Source organism: Athene noctua, chromosome 3 (genome assembly GCF_965140245.1).
Source record: "Athene noctua chromosome 3, bAthNoc1.hap1.1, whole genome shotgun sequence".
Classification (NCBI taxonomy): Eukaryota; Metazoa; Chordata; class Aves; order Strigiformes; family Strigidae; genus Athene; species Athene noctua.
The window spans coordinates 31,471,075-31,498,738 of NC_134039.1; the positions used below are offsets into that span (position 1 = coordinate 31,471,075).

General features: G+C 54.3%; 1 protein-coding gene across 1 annotated transcript; it reads right to left on the bottom strand.

Annotated features, from left to right (window-relative positions):
* Positions 1-16,396: 16,396 nt before the first annotated feature.
* On the bottom strand, positions 16,397-25,519 carry TOB2 (transducer of ERBB2, 2). The gene is made up of 2 exons (XM_074902572.1): positions 25,014-25,519; positions 16,397-20,818 (listed from the first exon to the last, which is right to left on the bottom strand). Exon 2 carries the CDS (start codon positions 20,730-20,732, stop codon positions 19,710-19,712), a length of 1,023 nt encoding a protein of 340 aa, XP_074758673.1. The 5' UTR covers positions 20,733-20,818; positions 25,014-25,519; the 3' UTR covers positions 16,397-19,709.
* Between the last annotated feature and the right edge of the window lie 2,145 nt (positions 25,520-27,664).

The window sequence follows — 27,664 nt, forward strand, 5'->3', positions numbered from 1 at the left end:
CTTCCAGCTTGTAAGAGCGGGCTCACCGCCCCAGCCCTTGGTTGATCCCCAGAGCAGCAAGCCTTTGAGCCAGATCCATGTGCATGTTCCATGGTGGCAGTCTGGTGGCAACAGGCCACGCACCTGCACTGTCCTGCTCCAGACTTTGCGCTGCGGGTGCACCCCGTGCTGCAGTGCTTCTAAACCCACTCGTGCTTGAGAAGGCTGCCTGTGGCTCCCAAACTGCAGCTGCTTCAGCCAGCTTCAGTCTCTGTCATCAGTCAGCCAATGCATAAATTTTATTCTGCTGGCTGCTTGTTTGCTCCTAAGGCTTTATATGTTATCTCTAAATCTAAAATACATAATTTGAGGAGAAGCAGCCTCCTCACCGTCTTCTAGATTCACCTACCTCCTCAATCCAGCACCAATGGGTGCTCCAGTGTCCTGCTCCTCCTTGGGACACTGCTGCAACCCAGGAAAACGTTCCATTTCCAAATCCTTCTTATCCTGAAAGTAAGGCTGCCTTCACCAAGCTACAAGACTGCAGGCCTACTGAGGCACATGAGGTTTGGGGACTTGCTGCATGTCCCATCTTGGCAACTAGGAGCTGTCATGTATGTTCGCTGCCTTGTGCAGCACAGGCCTCATCAGAATCTGAGATGAGGGATGTTTTGCAGAGCTGAGGACACATGACCTACAAGTACCTTCACCACAAGATCATCTCACTACTCTGCACTACTGAGCCCTGCTCACACTTCTCAACCCTGAGAAGAGATGAATGTCAGGCTGCTGTGCTCTGCCACCAACTGGGGGGGGACGCAGCCCCATAGCTGGGCAGGAAGCCAGTCTCCAGCAGAGCCTAGACCTGGGGAGAGCCCCTGGGTGCTGCTGCCGGGGAGAGGAGGGGTCTGTACAGTGCCCAACAGGGTGGCTGAAGCACCAGCCTGTGCCCTCAACCTGGGGTGGTGGAACAGGCTTGAGCTCTCCAGTGTCCGGGGAGCAGATGGCTGGCTGGGGCGCTCACTTGAACAGCGCTGCTGGAGGGTTCAGCCGTTTGCAGTCTCTATGTTTTTGACGGAAGAAGTATTTTGGGTTTATGCTGCCTTTGAGTCCTGGGGAATCAACACAACCCTGAGAACTGTGCAAAGCAGCGACTGTATCGGCCGGGAACCATCTCTCGTGTGCACGGTTGTGCGTTTGCCCGCTGCAGCTCACGGAGGGGCACGGTGCTCCCCCTTGCCCGGCGTCACCGGCACCTTGAGGCTTCAGGGTACGTGTGTGCTACAGACAGGGCTGCTCGTGGGCGTTTCAAACCCTTTGCGTCTCCCTCCCCAGTTAATCCTAGCCTCCATACCTACACCCCGCCGTGAGGAGACCTGCGCGCCGGGGCACACCAGCGGGGTGCTGCCGGTGCCCACCGGGCGTGGTCCAGCTCGACTCCGGCAAGGAGGCACCAGGAAGGCTGGCGCCGGCAGCCCCGTGCCGCCGGGCGAGCTCGGCCGCCCTCTGTGCAGTCCCGCCAGCTGCCGCCCGCCCGGAAAGCGGCCACCGCGCCCGGGCCGCCCCCCGCCCCGGGCCGGCCCCGCGACGCCCCGGAGGGCGGTCGGGCCGCGCCCTTCCCACGGCCGCCGCCAGGTGGCGCTGCGGCACCGCGCACCGCGCCCGCCCGCCCGGCGGGAAGGGGCCCCCGCCCCGCGCTCACGGGAGCCGGCTCTCCCCGCCCCGCGCTCACGGGAGCCGGCTCCCCTCCTCCGGCCCGGCGCTAGGCACGGCTCCTCCTAATCCCTGCGGCCCCACAGCAAACCAGGGCGAGCTCTGCATGGATGGAGGACAGGGAGGATCAGCTGAGGGGCTTGGGTGGGACGCAGTCATGGCCTGGGAGTAACTTCTAAGAGACGAGAGGCCTTAACCCTCCTGCTGAGGCACCTGCTGTCCTCTGACAGTGCTCCACAGCCCCCTGAACTGACCCACCACAGCCCCCTGAACTGACCCACCACAGCCCCAGCCAAGGCTCCTGCTGCGGGACAGCTCTGCCTGGCGCGCGGCTCAGCTGCCCCTGGCACTGAGGACGACTTGGAGCAGGCAAAAATAGCTGGCATGCTGGTCACGAGGCCGAAGATCTTGTCGTGGTAACGTGGGCTCTACACCACACAGAAACACAGGCCTGGGACTTTTGACTCCTGAACTTCCAACCTGCACGTACCATAGCACAGTGACCAAGTCAGGACACATAGGGACCGTCTAGGGAACATCCTGAGCACCACAGCCTAAAGGCACCTTCTCACTTCCCACGGTGAAGCTCCACAGAAGCCTAAAGATAGGAACACAGCAGAGGGAGCAAGTGGGAGAGAGCAAAGTTGTCTCTAACGTCCCTGAGCTCCTGCAACAGGGAAAACGCAGCCAATGAGTCCCAGAGGGCAGCGCTTCCTGCAGGGAATAACAGCTCAAGCTCCCCAGGTTGCACCAGCACACCAAGCCCGAGGGGAATGCCCTTCTGTCCCTAGAGCTGGCTATGTCTTGAGCCTGTGAGCAAGGCAAACCAACACACCCAAAGCATGACTAAAAGCAGTAGGAGTGGCCCCATTCCTCCTCCCTGCCTCACCCCAGCCCTGTGGGTAGCCCTGGCCAGAGAGGTTACAGAGATGAAAGAAATTTTAGAATTTCCTCAAAACCCATAAGGAAAAGAGGTGAACTCTTCCTCGCCTCTTCAAAGATTCAGGAGGACCCTGATGCAGATTGTAATGTAAGATTGACAGGTAACCTAAAGAGGATGCAACACGCTGAGGTTTCAGCTCTGTACCAATCCCTCTGGGGACCACCTTGGGGACGTTTCAGATGCGTGTATGGCTCATTCTGGGCTCCCTCCTCTCCTGCCATGCAGTGACTACCAGCCGGCTGGATCTCTTACCAAATTAGGCTTCTTCTGCCCACCTTCCAGCCTGACAGGCTGTCGCAGAAGTTTATACCATGGCTGGCTAGGAACTTCCTTCTAATTTTAAGTCTAAATATATTTGTGTTCCAGATGAGCTTCTAGGAGAACGAATTAGACTTTTGCCCTAGCATGTATTTATGATGCACGGATCCTTGTGCCTGCTCAGCCTCTCCTGTTTTAGATTAAACAAGCCGCACGCTCGCAATGGCTGCTCACAAGCCTGCTCTGTCCTTGCTGCAGGTCAGCTCCATCCTTCCTGAGGAGGGATGTCTAGAGCAGCATCTACAATGCCAGGTGAAGTGGTACCTTATACTTGTTGGTATCTCCAGACAATTCTTTGATGGGCATATCCTTGAACTGAGTGTCTTTATTCAGAACCAAAGTGGTAGCACATGGGCAGTGTTCACTCACCACCTGTCTTCTTCCATCACTCCAGCTTGAGGGGTCCTTGTCTTACATCATTCTGGGGCAAAACACTACTGATTTTGACAACTCTCCTTTCCCTGTGACTGACACCGTCTCTCTCTCTTAGCCAGCTCCTCACCCACCTTGCCTCTCCTCTGCCTGTCCCCGTGCTGGCAGCTTTCAGTGGGAGATGAGACATTACTGTTCTGGACCATTTGTCCCTTGCCCTTGATCAGAGGGACAGGGTGGTGCTGGGGTATCACATTTCCGCAGAAGAAGGTAGGGTTTCCCCCCCTTGAGATCCCTTCCGCTCTGCTCCGAAGAATTGCAATAACCCTGCAGCTCAAGGAGGAGAGAATGACCTTTCTAAAGTTACAGGGAGAGTCCGCGGGGAAGAAAGGGCACTGTGGGTCCTGCTGGCAAGCAGGGCTGTGAGAGGTGAAGGAGAAGATGGCAGGGGACTGCTGATGGGAAAGGAGGGCTAGAAGAGGACATGTCCTCCAGATACCACCAGCCCTGTGCTGAGGTGCTGTGTGCTCCTCTGTGGCAGCACAAAGCCTTGTTCGGGACCAATTTGGTACCAGTTTCCCCCCATGGGGCAAGGACTGGATATCCACACAGCCTGGCTGGGGCTGTGAGGAAGAGCTGGAGAAGGAGGGAGTGGGGAGATTTAAAAATAGTCCCTATCTCATTTTTGCAGCTGTCATTCACAGTGCATAAGTGAGCCCCAGGTCACCCAGCTCCCATACACACTACGCCTTACATAATGGGAGACACGCAGGCATCGCTTCAGGCCGGGAACAGGCAGGGACATGACATTTACACTGCTCTGCCAAAGCTGATGAGCAGCTCCCGGGAGCCTGAGCCGTAGAAACAGCCTCCAGGCTGGGGAAAGCAGCTCGTGTGGCTGGCAGGGGCAACCAAGCCCCAGCCATGGGCTGGTGAGGAGGTGAGGGAGAGCAGGGTGCAGCCTGAAAGTGAAGGCTGGCCTCTTGGTATGGGCTGCTGGCAGGAGCTATCAAGCCACTGCAGTGCTTCTGGGGCAAATGGCTGTGGGAGGGGGTCAGGGTCTGTGGGGAGGGCTGTGGGAAATGCCACAGTAGGTGCTGAGGGGTGACTTTGCCAGAGTGGCCTGCGGCTACAGGCAGTGGAGGAGGAGGGATGCAGAGATGGCACTGGAAAGTGGAAGACGACAGAGATTGCAGAGCAGCTCCTCAGGGGGATTAGAAACTGGAAAGAGAGAAGTGGGAGGACAGATCTGGGGAGGGAGGAGAGGAACAGGTGGTGCAGGGAGGGACAGTCCTGAGGGGAGCTGGTGTGAGGAAGGGGCTGAGTGGATGGGGGGAGTTTGAGAAGGAGCAAGGGTGAGAAGGGCAGTGCTGGGACCCATGGGGCTGGGGAAATACAGGACGATTCAGGTGCCTGAGGGAAAGGTGAAGGTCCATTGGAGCCATCAGGACTGCCTATGCTTGTCTGCCTCCTTGGTGCTACAGGCCAAATGCTCCAAAGGGCAAAGGAGCACTCCATGTCCCCATGTCAGCCACAGTGGGCTCAGATGCTGCTCCCTCATGCCTCTTCCCTACCTCCCTGAGCTGCCCCAGCGCTAAAAACTACTGACTCAGGGAAACTGCGGAGACAAGGGGCTGCACATGTGGCAGCAGGTCAGGAGGACAGACCTGGACAGTGGTGGGGAGGCCATCACTCTGCATCTGTGCCTCAGCCTCCCAGCCTATCTCATCTAGAAACATTTCCACCCCTCCCACCTTCTGGCCAGGAACTGAGCCATATGTCTGCTCGCTGTAGGATCCTCTCTTCTTCCAAAGATCACCGGCTTTCATGCTTTATATGCCAGCAGCCAGACTGCCTTGGGTAAGGCATGAGTCACTGTGGTGCAGTTATTTAAAGTGTGTCTTCTGAGCGCTAGCCACGTGCCTGTGCTGTGCAGGCTAAGAAGGAAAGCGCAGTTGGACCCCAGAGCCGGACACGGAGAGCTGGCTGCTGAAAGAAAGGATGAGACCTGGTCAGCTTCTCCCAGAGCAAAGGGAAACCTCGGCATTTCTCAGCATACCCCACCTTGGTGAGGAAAACAACGCAGCTTGTCCCACTCTCAAATAATGCTGAACTATTTCTATAACCACAAACCAGTCATGCTTCACAGGTGGTGACTGTTGTTGCCCAGGGGCTCGGCAGGCCTGGGGCTGGTTTGGCAGCCGTGCAGCCACCCACTGCACAGGAGGCATGACCTGGAGCCGCCAGGATGGTGCTGGGATGGTGCTTGGGTTCTCCTGGTGCGGAGCATGAGCTGCAGTCCAACCCTGAAGCTTCAGACAGCTATGGACTTTTAACAACAGTTGGGGAAACGGACGTCTTAGCTAGTAAATATTTATGGCATATTCTTACTACTCCCTGCTGTTTTCCATTAGGACTAACATCCCAGAGCAATGAGTAAGTCCCAGTGTATATTCTTCCTGGCTCTGCATCACTCAGCCAGACCTGCTGCAAGGCCACTGGCCTATGAATGAGTCCAGGCTTGGGGAAGCTCATTCTCCCTCTGTGTCCTGCTGGCACCGACTGAGGTCCTGGTCACACACCGTGCTTAGGCTGAGCCTCACCACGGCCATGCCATCCTGCCCCACTAAGGAGTGGTAGTAACAACAGCCAGCCCTTCGCCTTGTGCCCTGGCAGGAGGTTTGAGAAGTCTGCTGCTGGCTAAGCTGAGGTGAGAACCAGGCATTTCTAGCATACGGAAAAGGAGGCATCACTGGTGAGAGTGATGTCTGCATTGGCAGTCAGCATGAGGAGCTGACAAAGCAGAGCAGAGTGTTGCAGGGGGACCACTTGCAGGCCAGCTAGACGGAAGATCTCAGCTGTGTTTCCTCGCAAAAGTGATTTTCTCTGGCTCAGATCAGGGAAAGCGCTTGCTATCTCCCTGCCTGGAGCAGCAAAAGCACAGGGCTGCTCTCACTGGTTGCAGGCACCAAGCTGCCAGGATGTGTCCACAATTCTCCCTTCCTTTGGACTGACCACACTGGGACCAAAACAGCCCTTCCCCACAGTCTGGCTGCTTCTGCTGCCTCTTGCACAGGCCTGGACCCACATTAACCTCTCAGGGAGGCTCTTTTCACAGGGGTGCGATGCCTTCTTGAGCCCAGATGAGATCACTTTTCTCTCCTGTAACGTGCGTCACTGAGCTTCAAAGCATCACAAAAGGTATCCGGGAAGGTATTTGTGCTAATTGCTCATTAAACATTTCCAGAAAAAGCCAGGCTCATCTTTTCCAAGACAGCAACAGCAGGAGAAAAATGTGCCAGGTATGGGAGCTGATGCCCAGCTCCTTCCTGCCTCCCTTTTCTGGCCTGTTGGGAGGGCTGCTGTCTCTCTTCCATCTCCCGCTTTGTGTTACTCCTTGATTTCCTCTCCTTCCATCTCCTTTGCTTTCTATGCTTAATTTTTCTCTTGGCTAGACTTTGATCTTTGCATTTCTTCTGCTCTGTCCTCTTCCTTGTCCTCTTCCTTCTCCCTCCACTGACTCATCCCTCCCCCCCTGTATTCACCAGTCAGTGGTGGCCATCAGCCAAAGCAGTGCTGGAGCTGTCAATAAAAGAGCCTCCAACTCCTACAAACAGTATTACAGCCCCAAATACCATTTCTACCCAAGACTATGGGTTCTAAGCCCATCTGCAGCTCAAACCCCTCTCAGCTAAGCCTTCCTCCTACACAGCTCTACTACACTAGACCTCCGCTACTTGTTGCTACAGCTGTAAAAGCAGGGACTGACACAGCAGGGGAGGGATCGTAGCTGTTAAAACACGTGCTTCATGCACCAGCTCTCCTGTTAATCTACATCAGGCCCATATAGGCTGATCTTTATTGCCTGTCCTCTCCACTGCCTGAAATCCATATGCTGCAGGCTCCTGCACACCTTGGGACCTTCACTGCAGTGATGGGACACACTCAGGGGCTACGTAGAGGTCACTCTGAGCCTGGCCTAGAGCAACAGTTGCAAAAGGATATAGGGCACAAAGAAGTATTCATGTGACCAAGGGTAGGGCTTTGGGATTCTGCTTCTCATTGATGATAGTGTTACCCTGGTCTTGAGCAACGCCACACTGAGCTACAAGCCTGTTTGCAAGCTTGGGCCTGCCTGGTATTAGGCCAGAAAAAATTACAGTGGCACGGACCACTTAGGAGCCAGGGCTGTGCCCTGTGGATGGCTCTGAACTGATGCCCGGGCTGGTGGTAGGTAGCCTGGAGCTGCTTTCAGATGGGATGATAACCTGATACCTTGACGATGATGTCTGGTGAATTCAGTCCAGTGGTATTTTTGTAATAGCAGAGCTGTGAATTGCAGCTTCCCAGCTAAATTGCACTTGAGTAATGCTCTCATGACTTGACTATCTCCCCAACATTTTAATTAGTCATTTCTGTCTTCCTTTACTGCGACACAGTATTAGTGCAAAATTATTGTTATTAGTACAAAATGGCTGCCCTGACACCCACTGTCACAGCTCTTTTCAAGATGGGGCTGTATTTCAGCAACAATGGGTGGTCTTGAAGGTGGTTTTAGAGCCATTAGGGGAAAAAAAGCATCAACACAGTGGACATAGACTCAAGAACAGACCTTTTGACCCCTTTTCTTCGCAGCCCACTTGGGGGCTGACACCTAAGGGCTGTAATGTTGCCACTGAAGTCAGCTCTGATACTGAGCGCAACAAGCAGAAGCAGGCCCTGGGGAAGGATGGCAATAACAGGAGTTTGTGATGGAAAAGATTCAAAGGGTTTGTGTACCCTGACTCCTCTGTGTGTGTAAGCAAGCAGAGCTTGCATCTGTACTCCTGCTTTACACGGAGCACCGCAGGAGCAGTTTGTACTTGTAGATAACACAGTGTGGTGATCACAAAAACCTGCCTCCCTTTTGACTTGAGCAATTAGCCTGTACTCAATGTTTCCATTAGTAAGCGAACTGAATGATGGCATTAGGTAGTTTGACATAATCCTGTTTGCCTACAAAGAATAGATAAACTCCTGCTTCTGTAAGCACAGTGGGAGTCAAACCGCATCAACAGCTGCTTTGGTCATAGCTCTAAGCCTCTTTTTAACCAGTTCTTCAACCTGCTTGGAAAAATTTCCTCAAGTTCTTGCTGCGTGTCAGGTTGTACATTCTTCACAGCGTCCCCCATATACTTCCACAGTTTCCATTGCCACTCTTTGGCCTTTCCTCTCTGCCCTCCCAGCCTCGCTCCATAGCTTTGCTTTGGGGTCAGTAGTTCCCAAGTGCCTCAGGACATTTGTGGTAGACACACAGCGCAGGAATTTGGTAAGACAGACAAACCTGTCTTTCATCAGTCAATGACATTTCTGCCCCCCTATCATCCTACTGCATCAACATCCATGATGTGTCAATGCCACATTGCCACTTTGCTTCTGATTAAACACCTCTGGGGTTTAATGAGTTTTCCTCCTGCTGTAAACCAGTGGCCATGGGTGCGGGAGAGCTGAGCACGCACATGACCAACGTGATCAAGCAATGCCCGTTTATTACAACTAAGAAAGCCCTTTTATAATGTTCTCCCGCACACGTGAGTAACATGCAGTACAAGTCCTCAAGATTGGACAGTTAACTCAGCCCGCGCTTTAAACCTTCTTATGATTGGATAAAAGTGCCACATCAGCCTTGCCAGGCTTCCTGCCTTGTGTAACTCCCTCTTCTGTCCCAACCCCTTCCGGGGGTTGTTTGTCTCGTCGATTTCTCCCACCTCATTCAGGGTTACATCCTTATCGCATTCTTGCTCAGGCTGAGGCTTTTATCAGTCTTGTTCTCATGCAGGATTGCTCACATATCTATTCTCTCACAGAAAGTCCTCTTGAATCCCAGCACATGGGTATGGTCACTCCAGTAATTCCAAGATCATTTTGGACATCTTGGGAGGCGTAGCAGAGCCAAATGCAGCTGTAGCATCTTTCAAAGGCTGAAGGGTGTTTTGGAGATTTCCACAAAGCAAGAACCCACCTTGCAAAACCCATCATCCCAGCTGGTCAGCAGAGACTGGTTTCAATGAGCTGTTCAGAATGAGCTCCCCTCATCTCCAGCCATGCTTCTGCAGTCCTCGCATCTGCCACCTGCTCTGTCATTAGTTCTTGGGCCATAGCCAAAGACTGTGGCAACACCTGAACTACTAACTGGGCTATTGCAGCAGCGCTAACAGAGCTAGGATGCCTCTGCCAGTCAAGCCAACAGCTCCAAACCTCGCCAGTGTGCAGCCAACGCTCTTGCTGTGCTTGAAGTCCCCTGCACTCCAGTGCAGTGATGGAGCTCCTGCCGCTACGTGCCATGCAGATATTTTTGCGAATGCTGTTTCACTGCATGGAGGGCAGCTGTTGCCAGACAGGCAGGGCATGTGTGGAAAGTGAAGAAAATCAGGAGGAGCTGTGGAGGGGAAAAAAAGGCAATCAGCAGATCACAGATGAATGGCCCAGGGGGATGGGGCCAGCAGGAGGCAAAGGTACTATGGGGAGACATACGGCTGCTCACTGGTGGCAGAAGTCTCCCTTACCCCCTGCTGCTGTTTGTTCCCAGGATCAGGCCACAGCATTTAGGGAATATAATTCACTGGAGCAAGGAAGGTAGAGAGGTGAGGGAGAGAAGAAGGCTCGGGCTCTAGAGAAGGTTGCTTTCCAAGCTCCCCAGGTGCATGAGCATTTCACTCCCTGAGGTCCAGCCTGCTTTGCTTGGCAAGGTGTGAAGAGGTCAGCATTCACACAGCACAAGCAAATTCTTTGGCAGGGCAGGCTCCAGGCAGGAGTGAAGCTGGCTGTGCCCCTGGGCCAGAGGCTATTGGGTGGTTGTGAGGTGGAGAGCCATGGCCCTGCAGCCTGCTTTGCCAGTGGCAGAGCCTGGAAAGCCAGCCACTGCCACCACAAGACGAGTAAGATCCTGCCAAGTACCTCCAGGAGGAAATGTGACTCCCTCCAGCAGCAGCAGTTACTAATTCTCCCACCAACATCTTCAGGTGAAGAGTAGGATGGCCAACAACCTTGCCAGACATGGAAGGAGAGGAAGAGCTCTCTGTGCATTTGGCTGGCAGGGCAGTGGCACAGCCTGCAATGAAGACCCTTTTTTGTGTGCAGACCTTTCGGGGAGAGAGGAAAAAAATTAGACAGTGAAGTAAATGGGGGTGCCCTTGCTAATTGTACCTTCCTTGAGTTGTATCACAGAAAAATACCTAGGGAGGTGTTTGGGGTTTTTTTTATGAGATCACAGCCAGCTCCCTGTACCCAATTCTGTCGAGGTCAACAAGTCTCACTGGATAAAATCAGTGGGCTTTTTCAACCAGCCAAACACAGTGACACACACCCCCCCCATCCCCCCCCAGCCTTTTACCTCCCAGGCTGTGGAAGCCAACAGGCACCTTCAGCCATTTATGGGAAGCTTTGCTGCACCACTCAGGCAACATGGGCTTTTCCAGTGGGGTTCTGTGGTCTTGCTTTTGTGGCTTCCCCATGATAATGGGCAGCTCCTGCCGGCTCTTGCAGCCCTATGTGGGCAGAGCAGCTCTGGGGAATACACTTGCGCAACTTTTCAGAACAGCAGGTATGCTAAAGGAAGATGTCCAGCCCCAACCGGTTCTGGACTATGAAGCTCTACTGGCCAGGCAAGGGAAGGGTCAGCACAGTTACCAACACAGACCTCCACTTCCTAGTCATGCTTTGCAGATTACTGTTGTGGGCCTCAGATGACCTCTTTCAACCAGTTCATCCTGCTTTCCAGAGAAGCTCAGTGATAGGGGCAGGGATCAATCAGGTGCTGCTGGAAGACCCACAGGTTCCCAGAGCAGCCCTTAGCAGTTACTCCATGGAGTCAGCGCTTTGGTCTCAGACACCCCATGATACAAAACACTGGGACCAAGGTTGGATGAGCTCAGGTCCTTTTGTAGCATTTTAAGGTGCGCAACGGGAAGCCTGGAATTTTCTCTTAAAAATATAAAGTATGAAAATCTCCTCAGCTATGATGCTGTCTGTGTGCTGAATATCTGTATGACAAAGAGATGTGGTCAGTGGCTTTCTCCTGCAATAAATACTGATCTAATATGACTTTGATGGAGTACATGCTGGTTAGATGCTGTATTATTCTCTGCTTGCTATGGAGCTGTTGTAGTCCCCACTATCACTTCTGTAACCATTAACTTTGGGAAGGTTTCTACTTATGTGCACTGGTTAGTCAAAAAATTCCCAAAACAAGTACCTCCATGGAGGAAAAATAATATCTTTCAAAGAGCACTGTGCCTTTGGATAAAAGAATAACACCATGATTAAAAATAAAGTCTTATCAGAATAAAATAATCTTTCTTAGCTGGCTTTGTATTAATCAGTCTTAATGGCCAAGTTTCTAGTTTGAAGGAACAAGTGAGGTCTCTCTTGTGTGGTTTTATATACTTGATCTGTGCTGTGATTTATAATCTGGAATATAAGAAAGTTCCTTTGCTTATGTTTCCAAAAATCAGCAATTTGTGGTTCCCCAAGCTGATGTGTTAGCACTTAGGCTGCAGGTTATAGCGTTCAATGCCCTGTCCAACAGCAACTGCTTACACAGTGAGACTGCTCTCCTCAGCAGCTCCGCCTTGGAGCATCACAGCCCACCTGCACCCTTTCTGGGTTTATTTTGTTAGATCCTATTTTGTCAAGCCCTTTCCCTTCCTTGGTGGATAGCTGGCAATGGTGTGGCTGCAAGAGATAAGCTGTCCTCCCCGGTGTGTCTCCAGCCCATCCCTCTGCATCATTGCCTTTCCCATTTGGAGCAGCTCCCAGCACTGGCAAGGATCAGTGTGGGGCGGCAGGAGAGACCGATGGGTGCCAGCACTTGTGCTCCTAACGAGCGTGGCAAAGCCAAGGCCCCTCCCCAAGTCGCAGCATCTCCATGTCTATGCTGGAGGCAATGACAGTGCTGTGACACAGGAGCGTCCTTCAAGAGCTGGCGGTGACCCCAGAGGGGAACCACCATGTCAGGATCAGTCCAGAGGGAGAGTTGGAGGATAATCATACATGAGAGTGTGACAAGCAGGGAGCCAGGTGGTGATTGGGAGTTTATGCTGGGCTGTGCCAACCGGGAAGGAGGCCTATGCAGCTGCCACCTGTGTTGGGTCACCAGGAACACGCACCATTTCACTGGGTGGTGAAGGGAAGAGGGGCGTTCCAGCCTCCCTGTGAGATTTGCACCCATGTGTGAACACCCTGGATGTCCTCAGGGTGCTGTCCTCCTTGCCTCTCTAAACCTCAACCCATCCCTGGCTCGTGTTTGTGGTCTTCCAGACACCTCTGCTGCTCCTTTCCCCTTGTTCTCTGGTGTGCTGCCAGTCTGTCCCAAGGATGCAAACCCCAGTGCTACCCTGGCAGATGAGGTCTCTTCAGTCCTCCCCTGGTTTTCCTGCATGTCCATGGCCCTCACTTGCCCTGTGCATTGTGCAAGCGATGCTGCTTTGGCAAGCAGCGGGCTCCGTGGGGGCCACCGATGTGTCCTCTCGGCTGCAGCCAGGCGTTGCACAGCAATGCTGGGCACAGACAAGGGCGGAGGGTGACCCTCAGATTTTGGAAAGGCACCCAGGGCCTGCTGCAACATGGCTCAGGCCTCTGCTGGAGCCTGGAGCAGCACATGTTGACACTGAACCTGACTGCAGGAAGATCAAGAAATGCAAAAGTGCCTCTTGCTGAGGGAAGCTGGACTTGGCCCTTGCGTGAATTTGCTGAGCTCTGCAACCGAGGCCCATGAAAGAAGCGTTTCCTGCTGCAGCAACATTGCCCATTGACCTCCCTACACACCACCTTGTGTGGGTCATTTTGGGTTTGGCTTTTTTTTTTTTTCTGATGAAAGCCCCAGCTGCACCTTCTGCAAGCAGTTTCTGGCTGATTCACTCGAAGGAAAACTTTGTCCTTGGTGGAAACACCCTGCCGAGTGGGAGGGACAAGCTCCGTCCCAGGGATCTGCTTCCTTCAGCAGTCAGGCTGCACTAACAGCATGGCAGGCTGCGCAAGGCCAACAAAAATAAGCAAAACCCCCTCAGCTAGGTCTCAGCAAGTGCGGAATAACACAGGGACCACACTGACCTCCTTGGTGTTCAGTGAAGAGGAAACGAGTTCCCCCATGCTTTCACCTGCACCATTCCCTGCCTCTCCTCAAGGCAAGGCAACAAAATTTAACCCTGAACCTTCTTCGCAGAGATCTCATTTTCTTAACCCACTACTGTGCCTCCGAGGGCTTCTTGGGGGGGAAAAAAAAAAAATCACGTGTCCCTCCCCAGCACATGCATTTACCCTGCTGGCGTCACTTTTGCTGCTGGCAACAGCCACACACGAACTGTCCGTCACACAAATTGGCCCTTCTCTGACAGGTACAACTCAAATGCACCATGTGTGCCAGCCAGGGCTTAGCCTTCACTGGGGTGTCTTGGGGTCAAGGGGTGAAAGCTTCGTTCTTGGCAGCTTTATAAAAAGCAGACAGGGTTTCTGGAGGTGACGATACAGGTGGCAGCAGGGGGGACAGTGGAAGAACAGCTCTGCAAGGGCCGGGGCGAGCGTGTTCCTGGCTGTGTTTGAATTGGAGCCCGGCCATAGAAACCAAAGGAAAAAGCACAAGGTTTGGGAGGTGGATAACCTTGGCCACAGCCTGCCTCTCGGCTGGTGCCTGCGCTCCAGCAGAGGACGCACATGGGGTGGGAAGACCTGGCCGTCCCTACGCGACCGTGGCGTCAGCCTCACACCCGCCGGGGCCACAGGCAGCGCCCAGGCCTGCAGCCATGTGAGCGGGGAGCAGGTGACGTTGGCAGGAGCACTCCTCAGGGACGCCAAGGGCTCAGCGGGTCCCGGCCCCCCGCCAGTGGTGTTTTTCCACCTTCTAGTCCTGTCACATCAGCAAGTGCCAGGGCACGGGGAGGCACTCGCTGTTGGTGCCTGTGCCATGTGTTATTCAGTCTCAACAATCCCAAGTCTGGGAGACTCTGGGGCAGCAGGAGACGCTCTCCTGAGGAGCAAAATCAGCCTGTTTCACTGGGCCTGTATTTAAAACACAGTCCAGGGCACCACTGCCTTACAGGCAGCTTTTCATCCTTTCATAAGGCTTTCCTTGGGCTACCAGCCCCCTCCCTTCTCCCAGAACAGCCTGATTTGTGTCAGAAAGTGCTGCTGTCACAGACTGAAAAGCCCAAGGCTGAAGCATGGCATTTTCTACTCAAAGTGTCTCCTCCTTTCAGGTGGGAGCCCGCCTGCTCAGTGACTCAAGTTGCAAGTTTCCTTCTTAATAATGGAGTCCCCTGTGATGAGTGTCTAAACAACACCCCCACGCCCCTTGCTTTGGAGGTTTCAGGCTCCTTGCTGGAGCACCCTATCTAGGGACTGACTTGGTCACTGCCCAAACACCCAGCAAACAGTGCCATGTCTGGGCACGACCCTGCACCAGTCGAGTGTGGGGCTCCGGCACCTCTTTTCCTCTCTGCACGTCAACAGAGGGCAGACCCCTGTCCCTGCATGCTGCTTTCAGGTGGGTGTTTCACCTCCTCACACTCTTCAGGCTCCCTGAGACAGCACATGGACAAATACCTCAGGAGGAGCGAGGCTATACTAAGCCTTTTCTCTAATCCCTGCCCAGGCTGCACAGCTATCAGTTGTAAACTAACTCTAGGCCCCACTACTTGGCCTACCTGTGCCCAAAAAAGGGAAAGGCTCTGTGCCTTCCTGCGTTACCGCCTAGCAAATGCAGGGCAAGGATCAGGAAGGCACATACTTGCCCTCAATTTTCCATTTCCAGAAACATGTCTAAGGGCAAGAGTTTGTGCATGCTCTTGATAAATGATTACAAGGGGTTTGAGACACAAAGGGGAAAAAATAGTTTTGTTGCTTAGCAGAGTGTGACAGTCACGTGGCACGAAGCGGGCGCAAGCAACAGCCCAGCTCCCAGGGCTTGCAAAGCCAAGGACAAAGCAGACCAAGGTCTTCCAGGAAGAAATTCAGGCTAGAGGGGCTGAGGGGGTGCAGGCAAGGATGCTAGTGGGAGCCAGTAACCAGTACCAGCTCCACCTTTGGTTTCCTCAAGTACATTCAGAGCAACTCCAACAGCTTTTTAAGGAGGCAGCAGGGTTGCTGCAAGCCACCCCTTGAGCAGGAGGCAGCAGGAGCACGTTGGGGCTGGGGAAGCTGGGCCATGCGGCACCCGTAGGGTCGAACTGGCCTTTCAGCACTTTCCTCAGCACAGTGGAAACACCTCAGCCCATCTTGTTAAAAAGCAGTGGCTCCCTCTGACAGAAACTCTGATTAAAGCTGAGCAATGAGAAGTTAGAAAAAAATAAAAAAAAAAAAATCAGACCTCCATCTCCACTGCTTGTTCTCATACCCAGCCTCAAGCCCACCCTGCTAGAAGTCACCCTAGAACATTCCCAGGAGAGAGGGCACAGCCTGCACAGGCACCTTAAGGCTTCCTTTGCTCAGCAAGTCCAGGTTAGACCCAAATGAGTTTGCACAGAGGGGAGAGAAACTGACCCACAAACAGCACCCCCTCTGCAGAAAGCACTGCCAGGGAAGGCTCCATCTACCCGGCACAACCACACCAGACAGATCCCAGCCCAGCCTCACAGGTGACAGCTCTGGCAAGTTGCCACAGAAGCCAGGTATTTTAAGAACTCTGTTGACTTGACTGAAGGCCCCCGAGCCATCACACGCCAAAGGCAAAGTGTCCCACTCCCCCAGGGAGAGAGGCTCTGCTCCCCTCACCAGGGAGCGGAATCATGGCAGGACCTGGAGGGCCAGGCACGCGGCCACTTTTTCCTAGGCTGTTGCTATGCTCTGTTAGCACAAGAGGTCAGGGAGACAGCTGCCTTCGCCATGTTGCACAAGCCCGCGCAGCGCCAGGCTATTCCTAATGCAATGAAGCTGCTGCCGAGCATGCCACAAATCAGTGACCCGGCCTGCGAAAGGAAGGCGCCAAGAGCCAGTTCAGAGTTCAGCACCAGCCATGTCCCTCCTCATCTGGGAACAGGCATGGCCAAGGTGTCCTCTCCCCACCGAGCACACACCACACAACAAACAGTTATTATATCATGCTTTTAATACAAACTTAAAAAAATCTGGAACAATAGAAACTGTACAGATTTGATCAACCTTTTTGTTTTTGTTTTGTTTTTTTTTGTTTTTTTGTTTTTAACTAAACCTCTAGACACACCAATGTCCCGTTCCAAAATATTGCACAACATTCTGAATACAAAACTCTGATTGTATTCCTCCTTCGCTAAAGAAAAAAAAAAGAAAAAAAGAAAAAAAAAAAAGACAGCAACCCCCAGGTTCCCCCTCTCAGTAGCCCCCTTCTCAGAAACCCAAGCAGAGCACACATGGAAACCCTCCGCTGGGAGACACACAGACTTCTGTCCTCTTTCACTCATTCTCTCCCACAAGGCAACTGTCGATTCACTCCTCGGAGAGGGATGGGAGGGAAAGGAGGGAGGCTGAGTGGGGAGAAAGGAATCTTCACCACTTTTTTTTTTTAAAGTTTTTTTCCTGAAAAAATATTTTTCTCTCTCCTCTTAAGAAAAAATCTTGAAAAGAAAAAAATTACAGTTTTTTTACGTTAGAAATATACATATATTATATATACCTCTTACATTTTACAAATGTAGCAAATTATTCAATACAAACAGACATCAACAAAAAGAACACAAACCCATAAAAAATAAAAGTTAAAAAAAAATTTCTCTCTTCTCTTCCTAAGAAACCAGGTAAATTAGTGCAGGTTTTTAAAAAATAAAATTGAAGCTGAACGCCTACATCCAAGACTAGAAAAGACCCGAAAAGGCCGTTAGTTTCCATTGCTGCCTGATGCTGGAGGAACGTTTCTGAAGCACGCTTTTTTCCTTTTAAGATACAGAGGTTGGTCCCTCCTCTTTTCCTCTTTCCACTCATACCACTATTTTTAAAGCAGGTAAAATATGTGTGGCAGGGCAAAGCGTCATCAAAGCTTCACAGACATAAGCGGGTGGCTGGGGGCATCCCCACCTCTCCCCTCCCTCCCTGTGCCAGAGGGGAGCATGCTGTCCCACGGCAGTGGCTCACAGGTGGCTTTGCCAGATGCAGGGACAGTGCAGGGACAACTGGACCAGGTCTTGCCATCAGGGGCTCAGCACCCCTCAGTCCAGCGTGGCAAGTGGGCTGGCACTTGGCAGCACACTCCTTGTGGCAGTGGTAACATCCGTAAGTGGAGGGTTCAAAAAAAAAAAAAAAAAAAAGCAACAAGGGGGAACCCAACAGCTTGGCCATTCCTCAGCAGCTTGTCCTAGTCTGGAAACTTATGAGGTTGAGGCTGCAGGCACCAGTTTGGGGGAGCTAGCTGGGCACTGCTCTCCTTGCCCACCTGCTGCATTGGTCATAGCCTGAGGGCAAGCAGCCTGCTCAGGAACCCGCACTGGGTGTGAGGTCACTGGGCACGAGGTCGGGGCCATGCCTCCCCACCAGCTACACAGCAAAAGGAAGGGAGTGCTAGAAGCTCTCCTGAAAGAGTTCCAGGCAGTGGCAGTCTCCCTGGGACAGCCCACTGCCTCTGCAAAGGCTCATCAGCAACACAACAACAAGAGGGCTTGAGTGCCTTCATCTTGGCTGGAAGGGAGGGAGCAGGGGAAAAGCACAAGTTCAAGCCCATCTCCCCTGAAACAGGGATGTCTTGAAAGAGCACATTGGTTCAACAGATACAGGAGAAGTGGGTTTCAGAGGGTGCTCCAGAGACGTAATTAAAAGAAAACCAAACCTTAAGTTTGGAAGGCAGCAAAAAGCTTATTTTTCTTTTAAACTGACAGCTTCAAAGACTGGAGTCTCATCATCTCCATCTCTCTCCTCTTTGCACGCTTCCATACTCCCACAACAGCCTCCAAGGAAACCTTCCCAGCCAGAGAACCTCCACCCTGCCTGGGCAAGAAGCAGTCCTCCTTCAACCTTGCCATACAGGTGGGTTTTGGAATCCCTGACATAGAAGCAACTCAGCTGAAAAGCCCAACTGCAGCACATCATGCCAGGAAAGCTGCAGGAATGTTCCCAGATCCCAGCCCCATGGCGGGGAGGCACCGCACATTCACACACTAGGACTTTAGAGTGCCTGTCCCCGCTCTGTTCTAAGCCTGCCACTATCCAGGCTGACATGATCTGGCTGGAAGGCTGAGTTTATGCTAGGTGCTTCCCTTCCACACCAGACAAGACACCTCCTCCTCCTGCTCCTCCAAGACGGGCAGGGAAGGGGATTTAGTCAGGTACGTACCTGGCCAAAAGCACAAATCCTTATGCTACCACTCAAGAGAGCAGCTTCAACAACATAGCCCTTTCTCTTCCTCAAAAGTAGTGCTGCCTCCCTAACTAAAAAGGAATTCCCTCTCAGAGACAAGAAGATTAATTCACAGCAGGGAACAAGAACTCACACCTCAGAGGCCACCTCAGGCAGATGCTGGCCCCTGCTGCTGGGGAGAACATCTGGGAAGTGGGAGCAGGATCCGAGTGGTGCTGCCTGGCTCATCAGCACCCCCCAGCCGCAGGGACAGGCGGGAGGTGTCTCTACGCCACAAGGCTGTCCCCTGGCCAATTGGCCGGCCCGAGCAGGCACAGAAAGGCCCCCGCACCCACACGCGGAGCAGGGGACAATGACCAGTCACTCAGTTCAAAGCACTGTCCTCCTGTAGCCATGGCTGGAAGTGCAGATGAAGGGAGCAGGAAGAAGCCATTTCACAGTAACACTCTGCCCTCCCTGCTACATGCTGGGAGGTGGTCAAGGAGAAGAGTTGGTGCTTTTCAGCACACAGACAGAACAGCTGATGCCAGCCTGGGCTGGAGCAACAACAGCACAACAGTCTATGCCCACGGGCACAGTAGATGCTCTCCGTCTACACGTAGAGCCGTAACAGAAAAAGCAAGCTCACCCACCCATTTCTGGCTAGCACACAAGAAGAGCGTGTGTATCTCCACCGACACTGACTCATCCTCTCCCTGTTCCTCCTCCAGCAGTACGAAGACAACATCCCTACACCCAGGTGGAAGGACCCTGTGTCCAGCGCTGGGGCGGGTGCAGGGAATCAGGAGCATCGTGACCTATGGTTGCATCAGCCCTGGGCTAGGGGAAACACAAACTGAAAAAAATCTAAAGACTCAGTTAAGGAGTAAAAAAGTGAGTTGGAAAAAAGCACAGGGACTGAGTTAAAAAACAAGTCAGTGCTTCAGGAGCGTTGCCAGCACAGCGCAACAACACCGGGCTCTCTCTTTTCCCAAGAAGCTATATTTATAAGATTTGAATATTTTTTGTATATTTCTATTCTCTCCCTCTTGTTTGTTTTGTTCTTGTTTCCCCCCCTCCCTCCCCACCCCAAAATACTCTCCTTCCTTGTGTTCAGTTGGCCAGGACAACAGGCTGGAACGACTGGCTGGGATACTGCATGGCATTCAGGTTGTAGCTGAGTCCTTCCACGAAGGGAGACTTCTCCAAAAAGAGGCTGTTGGTGCTGCCACCAAAGACCTGAGCCATGTCAAAGGTACCACCTGTGCCGGCATTGAACTGCGATGTCGGTGGGATGCTGCTGGCCTGGCTCTCACTGGCAACCCCATCGAAGAAGAGACTGTTGGCTCCTGGCGACCCGCCGCTGTAAACGAACTCCTTGGCGTTGGGGGAGAGCTGTGACTGTGGGGCTTGGCTCCCAGCACTCCCGACGAAGTTCAGAGAGTGCATGGACAGGGAGAGGCCCTTCTGCTTCAGCAGGTTGGTGGTCGGAGACCTGACCATCCTCGGCTGCTGCCCAGCCCCTGCTCCACCACCCCCTCCTCCAGCTCCTCCACCCTTCTTCATCTTGGTAGAGCCAAACTTGGTGGCAGCAAAGGTGGCAGTGGTAAAAGTGATGGGCTGGGCAGAGCGAGGGATGAAGGTGGGGCTAGGTGACTGGCCAAAGGAGGGGGACGGAGAGTTGGACAGCGAGTTGTCCTGGCTGCCAATGGGGACAAATACCTGGGCATCGGGGTTGAAACTGCTCTTGATTTCTTTGTCCAGCTCCGCAGCGCTGCAGCCCTCGCTGTCATCCAGGTAGAGAACCTTAACAGAGCCCTTCTCGCCGATCTGGTAGGAAACCTCAAAAGGATCGATCCAGACACTCAGCTCTTCTGGCACATTGGCGCGCACATCCTCCACGGCCAGCCCGCTCCGCTTGGCCGCCAACTCCACCACTGGATCCACCGTCTCCCCTATATGAACACAGCGATAGCCAGATCCCTTCAGAGGCTTCTCTGGGTACCAGTGACCCTCATATTTCTTCTTCAGCAGGCGCTCTAGCTCCTCACCAAACAGGTCTGCCCGCCTCCGAGGAAGCTTGTTGTACAGGTATGAGATGATGAAGTTAAGAGCAACTTTGATCTCCAGATGCATACTCCCTTCACGGCAAGCAAGTCAGGGCAGTGTATTAAAAGAGACAAAATGACACACACATAGACAAGATTTGGCTCCAAACAGACCTAGGGAAAAAAAGAAAAGGATGGATGAAGACAAGAGAACACAACAACTCTCCACCTGTTGAGGTGAACAGCCATGTTTTTTCATTAACAAAAGCAGAATGAGCAGTTTGCACAAACACTAACAAGCACTGATGCCCTCTAGGAGAGTCACTCCAAATCTACTGGCCCTCAAACCAGAAAGATGCTGGCAGGGAGGAATATCCCTGCTCCTCCACAGAAGAAATAAGGGTGTAGCTACTACCTGCACACAGGTATGTGCATTATACTCACCCCACTGCCAAGTACCACTGCTGAAACCTGGCAAGCCAACTGTCTGCTCTGGCAGAGCTGTATCAGCACATCTAACACGCCTCTCTGCCCTGGCACTCAGCTGCTTCCAGCACAGCTCACCTGCACCAGCCTCCCCGGAACATAAGCGCAGCACCTGAACAGCCTCGTGACTCACTCAGCAGCTTGTGCAGAGACCTGCTCGTGCTCAGGACGGCAGGGCCAGCCTCTCCTCCGGGAGGCTGGGTGGTCATGCTGGGTGCCACATCCTGCTGGCAGAAGCGCAGAAGGGATGAGAAGGAGCGAGGGAGGGTGCTGAGGCACCAGCTGCCAGCCTGTGTTTATTATCTCCTTGACTGGCAGGCACATATCTTATTAAGCATATCCAGTTAAGGCTCTGCCTAGCTACAAGCCTAAAATCCCAGTTTAATTCAGTTGTGGGGGAGAGGGGGACAGGAAACGTGCACAAGGTCACAAAACACACAGGTGCCAACAGCCTGTCCAATACAGTTCACATCGCTTATCCCTGCACAGAGGGAAGATGAGCTCTGCCAGGATCAGGTACCTTCTTAATAAAAACTGAAAATGCTTGCCAAAGACTTAAGTAATCCTCCTTCCCTCCCTCCCTTGTGAAGAAGCTTCTGAAATGGAGAGAACCCACAAAAGCACAATACAAAACCACAACACTCAACTCTCCCATTATACACAGATTTGCAAACAATGATCGTCTGGATACAAAAAAAACCCCAGATAGGTCAGCACCATGCTCTGTCACCCATCCAAAGAAAATGAATCCCACAGATATTTTAAGAGGAAGCACACTTCCAGTAGCCTCCACGCCTCTCCAGGGCCAAGCAGAATATCCAGTTTTTAATTGGCAGCTTAGTCAGAGGCCACTCTGTCTTCAGCTGCCCTCACCTTGCTCAAACAGACACACCGTGTTCAAGCATCTTCCTAAAATGGGCTTTGGAGATGCTCTCATGCAGCACTCAAGCCATTGTTTATGACTTATGCCAATTATTTGGGGGTGTGGATGGAGTACAAACATACACTGTCAGCATTCCCCTGAAAAACTGGGAATCCCAGCAGCACAATCAGGTATCCATGCTGGTCTAGGTCAGGAGGAAGTAAAAACTGACCAGACTTGTTTGCTTGGTCTAGTTTAGTGGGCAAGAAGGATTAAATAAATTTTAAAGAAACCCTTAAATATTTTGAGGCTTTATTATAAAAAAGGGGTGCAGATTCTATGCTTTTTCTGTACTAGCGTGAGTTCAGAGAGGCTTGGCTTCAGGATAATGGTAACCAGAAGCAAATCCCACACCTCAAGTCTGTCAACAAGGTGGTCAGTTCTGGAAGGAATCCCCTTTGGGTTTGACTCGGCAACAGAAAACAACACAGAAATGAGGGGATGGAAAAAGAGGGAAAGAAATCCTGCCTTTAAAACCTGCTCTAAGGAATTACTGTAGTGTAACAACTTTTGGTGGGTCACCAAGACCTGATCGAGTTCAAATAAAAACAGATGAACAGCAAAGAAATAAACAGACAGAGTTTTTCAGAGGAAAAGGAAGGAGAAGCCATTTTCAGAAGGCAAGAGTCTCGGCACGGAGATGGAGCCTTTTCCAGAGAAAATGGCATGAAGCAAACCCCTGAAAGGGCACACATAAATGTTAACTAGATCTTATATGGCCTATACTACCTCAAAGCAGGAATTACACAGAGCCCTCTCACTCCTTTGGCTTCGAGGCATCCGAGGGAGAGGACAGCTTGGGACCTAGCAAATTAAGCAAGAAGAAAGCAGCCAGTTTCTAAAGCTTTTAATCTCATGTGATAAATTCTAATCCAGCTCCAAAATCTATTAAGAAATCAGAAATTACAGATTGAGAAAGGACCAAAGGTGAAAATTTGTTACCATCCTATTTGCAACACAAATGCTTTAAGATACTCTGAGGAGCCCATGTCCTCACCAACCTTCTGCAGAAGACAGCAAGGAGATACAATTATAAATCATTGCCTCCTTTCTCTAAGAAGTACTCCCCCTTCCTAAAGGGGAAACACTCTGTGCCTCGACTATAAAAAAGATGAGTTAATTCATGTATAATACCAACAGATGCCAAGGTAGCTGCATATAGGCGATACCTGCAGAAGGCACAGAAGATCAGAGATATCACTGACTCTCATTGTTGACACGATACAGTGTGCTCCAGTAGGACCCCCTCAACCTCTTTCTACTGCACCAAAATATAACTTGGTAATAAAATAAAATTTAAAAAAAAACCCAAACAGCTGAAGCAGCAAGGCTCCAAGGCGAAAAACAACTAAATATCAATTGCGAAAGGTATTCTGACAAGTCTTTCATAAAGACGGGCTTGCCCACATTTCCAGAGCGAAGGCTTACTGTACCACAGGCAGAACGTGGAGGTGCCGGGTGGAAACAAAGGGCCGTTCCTCTGCTCTGCAGAGGGAACGCGGGAGCCCCCTCAGACCCCCTGCTCACCAGCACGCTGACGCGCTGAAGAAGAGCCCAAATAGTCACTTGCATCAGAGAGCAAACACGAGAGCAATGCCCTCTGCTCCTCGCTACGCAAACACAGCGGGTGACCTTGCGAGTCTCCGCTCCAAGCTCCCGAGAGGGGCCTGGCCCCCAGGAACCGCCGAGCCGCCGCCTCGCCCTCACCGGCGGCGTTCCCAGGGGCCTTACAAGACGGCTGCCACGACGACGACCCGCGGCCCCAGAGCGGGCCGCACCCGGCCGGCACCCGGGCGCCCTTTGCAGCCCCCCGCACCCGCGGAAGGGCTCCCCCAAGTCGAGGCGCGCGGCCCCACGGGGCGCACCCGAGGCAGGCGACGGCCCCCTGCCCGGGAGAGCGGCCATTCCCGGTGACCCGGCCGGACAGCACGCCCCCGCCCCCCGCGGGGCACGCCGGGAGCTGCAGTCCTCGCCCCCCCTCCCCGCCCCGCGACCTACTTCTTCCCCGGACTACGCCTCCCGTGGCGCCCCGCGGCCGGCCCGGCCCGGCGCTCTGCTCGGCGGGGCAGGGCACAAAATTTTCCACGGCACATGCGCGCTGGCGCTGCCCACGGCGGGGAACACGCCCCGCGGCCCGGCGCTCGGGACCGCCGGGCAGCCGCCCCCTTCTCCCCTTCCCCTCCCTCTCGGCAGGGACGGGGAGGCGCGTCCCCACCCCACAGCAGCCTCCCACCCCCCCCCCCCCCCCGGCCCACGGCTGCGGGACGGGGCTCGGGAAGCCCCACGAGCCCCGCGTCCCCGCCCCCACGGTGGGACACGCCGGGTGGCAAACAAGGTCCCCAAAAGAGCCCTTCGACAGAGGAGGGAAAGATGTTCCCCTCACCCCCTCAAGGGCGAGCTCCTGGCCCCACGCACCCCGCGGGGACAGCGGCGGCCCCCGGGGCCTGCGGGGGGGGGGGGGGGGCAGCCCAACCCAGCCCCAGCAGCGCCTTTGTTATCGCCGGGCTTCTCCCCCCACCCGAAGCCGGCGGGGGCTGGATACGCCATGCGGGAAGGCAGACACCCCGGCGACACCCCCCACCCCTACCTCGCCCCAGCAGCCCGAGGTGCCCGCCGCCGCCCCCGGGCCCAGCCTGCCCTTGTCGGGGCTGCTGGGGCTGTGCCGCACCCGTCCCCCCATCAGACTAGGGGGGCTGGCGGTACCTGACAAAATGGTGAACTGGGGCATAGCCAAGCGTCACCGACCCAATGACTTTCACACCCCCCCCTCCCTGGAAGCCCCATTAAGCCCCCCCGGGGGCCGGCAGCCGCACGGTGGCTCCACGGACGGATAAATTACGCCCCCCCGGGCGGGGAGAGGGACGATGAGCCCCTTCAGGCCGAGCCCACAAAGGGCATGCGGGCTGGGGGGTACCCGGCCGGAGAAGGAGGGGGGAGGGAAGCACCCCCGACCCCACTTACTTCGTCCTCGGCTCCAGGGCCGGCGGCGGGTGACGGCTGTCACGGGCCGTGGGCGCTGCCAGCGAAGCCCGGGCGGTACGTGTCTTTGCCCCGTCCCCTCCCTCGCCTTATCCCCGGCGGTGCGGCTCCTCCGCGGGGCGGGCCCGGGGGCTGCGGTGCGGACCGGAGGTGGTGCAGAACACCCCGAGGTGGGAGTGCGGGTGCCGGTGCCTGTGTCGCCGCCGCCTCTCCCCACCCCGCCGGCCCCGAGCCGCCCGCGCCCTGGCCCCAAGTGAGCCAACTCACGGCAAACTTTCACCCTTAGCAACCCCGCGCAGGGATCCGCGCTGCCGCCCAGCGTGATGCGGCCAAGGAGGGCGGGCCGGGACTACTTCCCCCTCCCCTCGTCGCCCGCTCAGCCCGCCGCCCCCAGCGCGCCGGAGACGGGACGGACGGGGGGGTTCTAATTCCCCTTTTCTCTCCCTTTTCCCACCCCGCTTCGCAGCCGGTGCAGCAGCCGTAGCGGGGGGCGCTGCCAGCCGCGTGGCACCGGAGGCTGCCCCGACTCTGGGCGCCAGGGAAAGGCAGGAGCAGGGAGATGAGAGGGGATGAGGATTGACCTGAGGATTTCCCCAAGCGGCTTAGCCTGGGGCGCGGGGGGAGCGTGGAGGGGAGGAAACGGCCGGTATTGTCCTCGCCTTCGCGCAGGACGGGGGCTTGGCAGCAGCCGCTACACCGGGCTGGGGGGGCCTGGTGCTGTCAGGCCCCAGCGTGAGAGGGGGATTCAGACTCCCGAGGGGACAAGCCCTCGGCACGACACCAGTGAGGCGTTCTCGTGCTGGAGACCCCACGCCCCGCTAACGGCGTGGGCCAGAGTTCAGAGGTGAAGCGCCCAGAAGGGTGCGAGGAGAACAGGTAGCCCCCTCGGGACCCCCAGCCCTCTGCCAGGCCCATCTCCCCAGAGGACAGCGGGGCACGGCCAAGCAAGGCTTGCCGCTGTCGCCCCGGGGCGAGCAGGAGCAGGCACAGCTGTCCCTACGGCCCCGTGCCCCAGCACCCCGAGGCAGGGAGGGCGCCTCCGCCCCGCAGGCACAGCTCCCCACGCCCCGTGGCTCAGAACCCGCGCACTACTTTGTCACCCCACGCCTGTGAGCCTCCGCCTTCAGCGGAGGGCCGGCCCGACCGCCGCGGAGGCGAGGGACCCGCAAGGTGCGCGAGCGGCGGCCGTGCTAAAAATAACTGAGGCGTGTTAGCAACAGGCTTCCCATTGGCTGGCCGGACCCGGCGGCGCCTTCCGATTGGCGAGCTGCCTCAGCCAGTGAGCCGGAGGGGGTGTGAGCGCGGGGGCGGTGCCGGGCGCGGGGCCCGCCGGGAGTTGTAGTCGCCAGGGCGGCCGCGGCCTGCGCGGCCATGGCCTACACCGCCCCGCCAGCGGAGCCGTTACGCCGGCCGGCCCGAGGCGGGGGTTGCGTGCTGCCCGGGGAAGGGCAACGGCGGAACTGACCAAGACCCCGGGGCCACCCAGGCATCTGTCCCGATCACTGGCAAATGGCAGGCACCTGCACCCCCACAGGCTGAGCCTCAGCCGGCCACTAGCAAGCTGAAGGCACTCACCTTGCGCCACACGGCTTTTTATTCTGCAAATAAAACTCAACAATGAGGAAAAAACAAGTGCACTTGCTTTGGAGTAGGAGGGGATACCCGGGCATGGTAACAAGTAGTCCCCTAAAGCAGCCACGCACGGAGAAGCGTTACAGGGGTGGCTGTATTTTTCTCATATACAATATCACAGTACGTGTTTACAGGGTGCCAGTTGCCAGCACACAGTTCCACACTCTGTGTTTTAAACCAGACCTATTACTAGTTCGGAAAATGAAAAAAATCCCTACAGGCACCCACAGGCCATATATTTAACGGTCCAAGGCCATCCCCTTGGACAGACGCCACTCGCAAAGGGCTCTTGCTGTCCACACATAAGGCAGCTTTCAAGCACAGTAAAGCTCCAGACAAGCGGAAGAGACACCAAGAACGGCATTTCCAGGCTCTCCCAGCCACATGTCAGTTGTCTTCCTCTGAGCTGACACAAGTAGACCAGGAAGAGAGAATCCATCTCGGTGACCAAAGCGCTACCACAGTCCCCTTTGCAACAGGGGTAGCTTGCCTGGCCTGTGAAACATCCTGTTTGCCTTGGTTCTGCAGAATTCCGAAGAAATATCACATCATGGAGTCACATTCCAACTTGGAATCAGACCTTCTCAGTAATAGTTACAACTGAATGTTTAATTTATTGCTCATTTTCAAAAGGGACAAAGACCACAGACGCTTCCCGAGCTGTGCCATGTCCCTCTGGTTAAATTATTCTCCGTAGCAACCGTCTCCCAAGTGCAAAAATACAAAGTTCCACTCTTGCACCGTTTCCACAAACATCCTCAGCATCTTTCTGGGTTTGGTTTGTTCTACCTCACTCTGGAACCCTTTACCTTAGGTACCGCCTTTGCCACTGAATTCAGAAATCTGTTAATGCTGTCCTTCCTAGCCACAGTGCTACAGCAGCTATCCTTGCTCATTTTCCCACTGATTTAAAAAAAACAAAACCAAAAAACCCACAACATTTGAAGTTGTTGGGGTTTTTTTCTGCAGGGGTAAGAGGAAGAAAAGAGGGGGAAGATTTA

Bases quoted from the DNA above. Each gene is read 5' to 3' on its own strand.
- TOB2 (XM_074902572.1), bottom strand. From the start codon at position 20,732: ATGCATCTGGAGATCAAAGTTGCTCTTAACTTCATCATCTCATACCTG.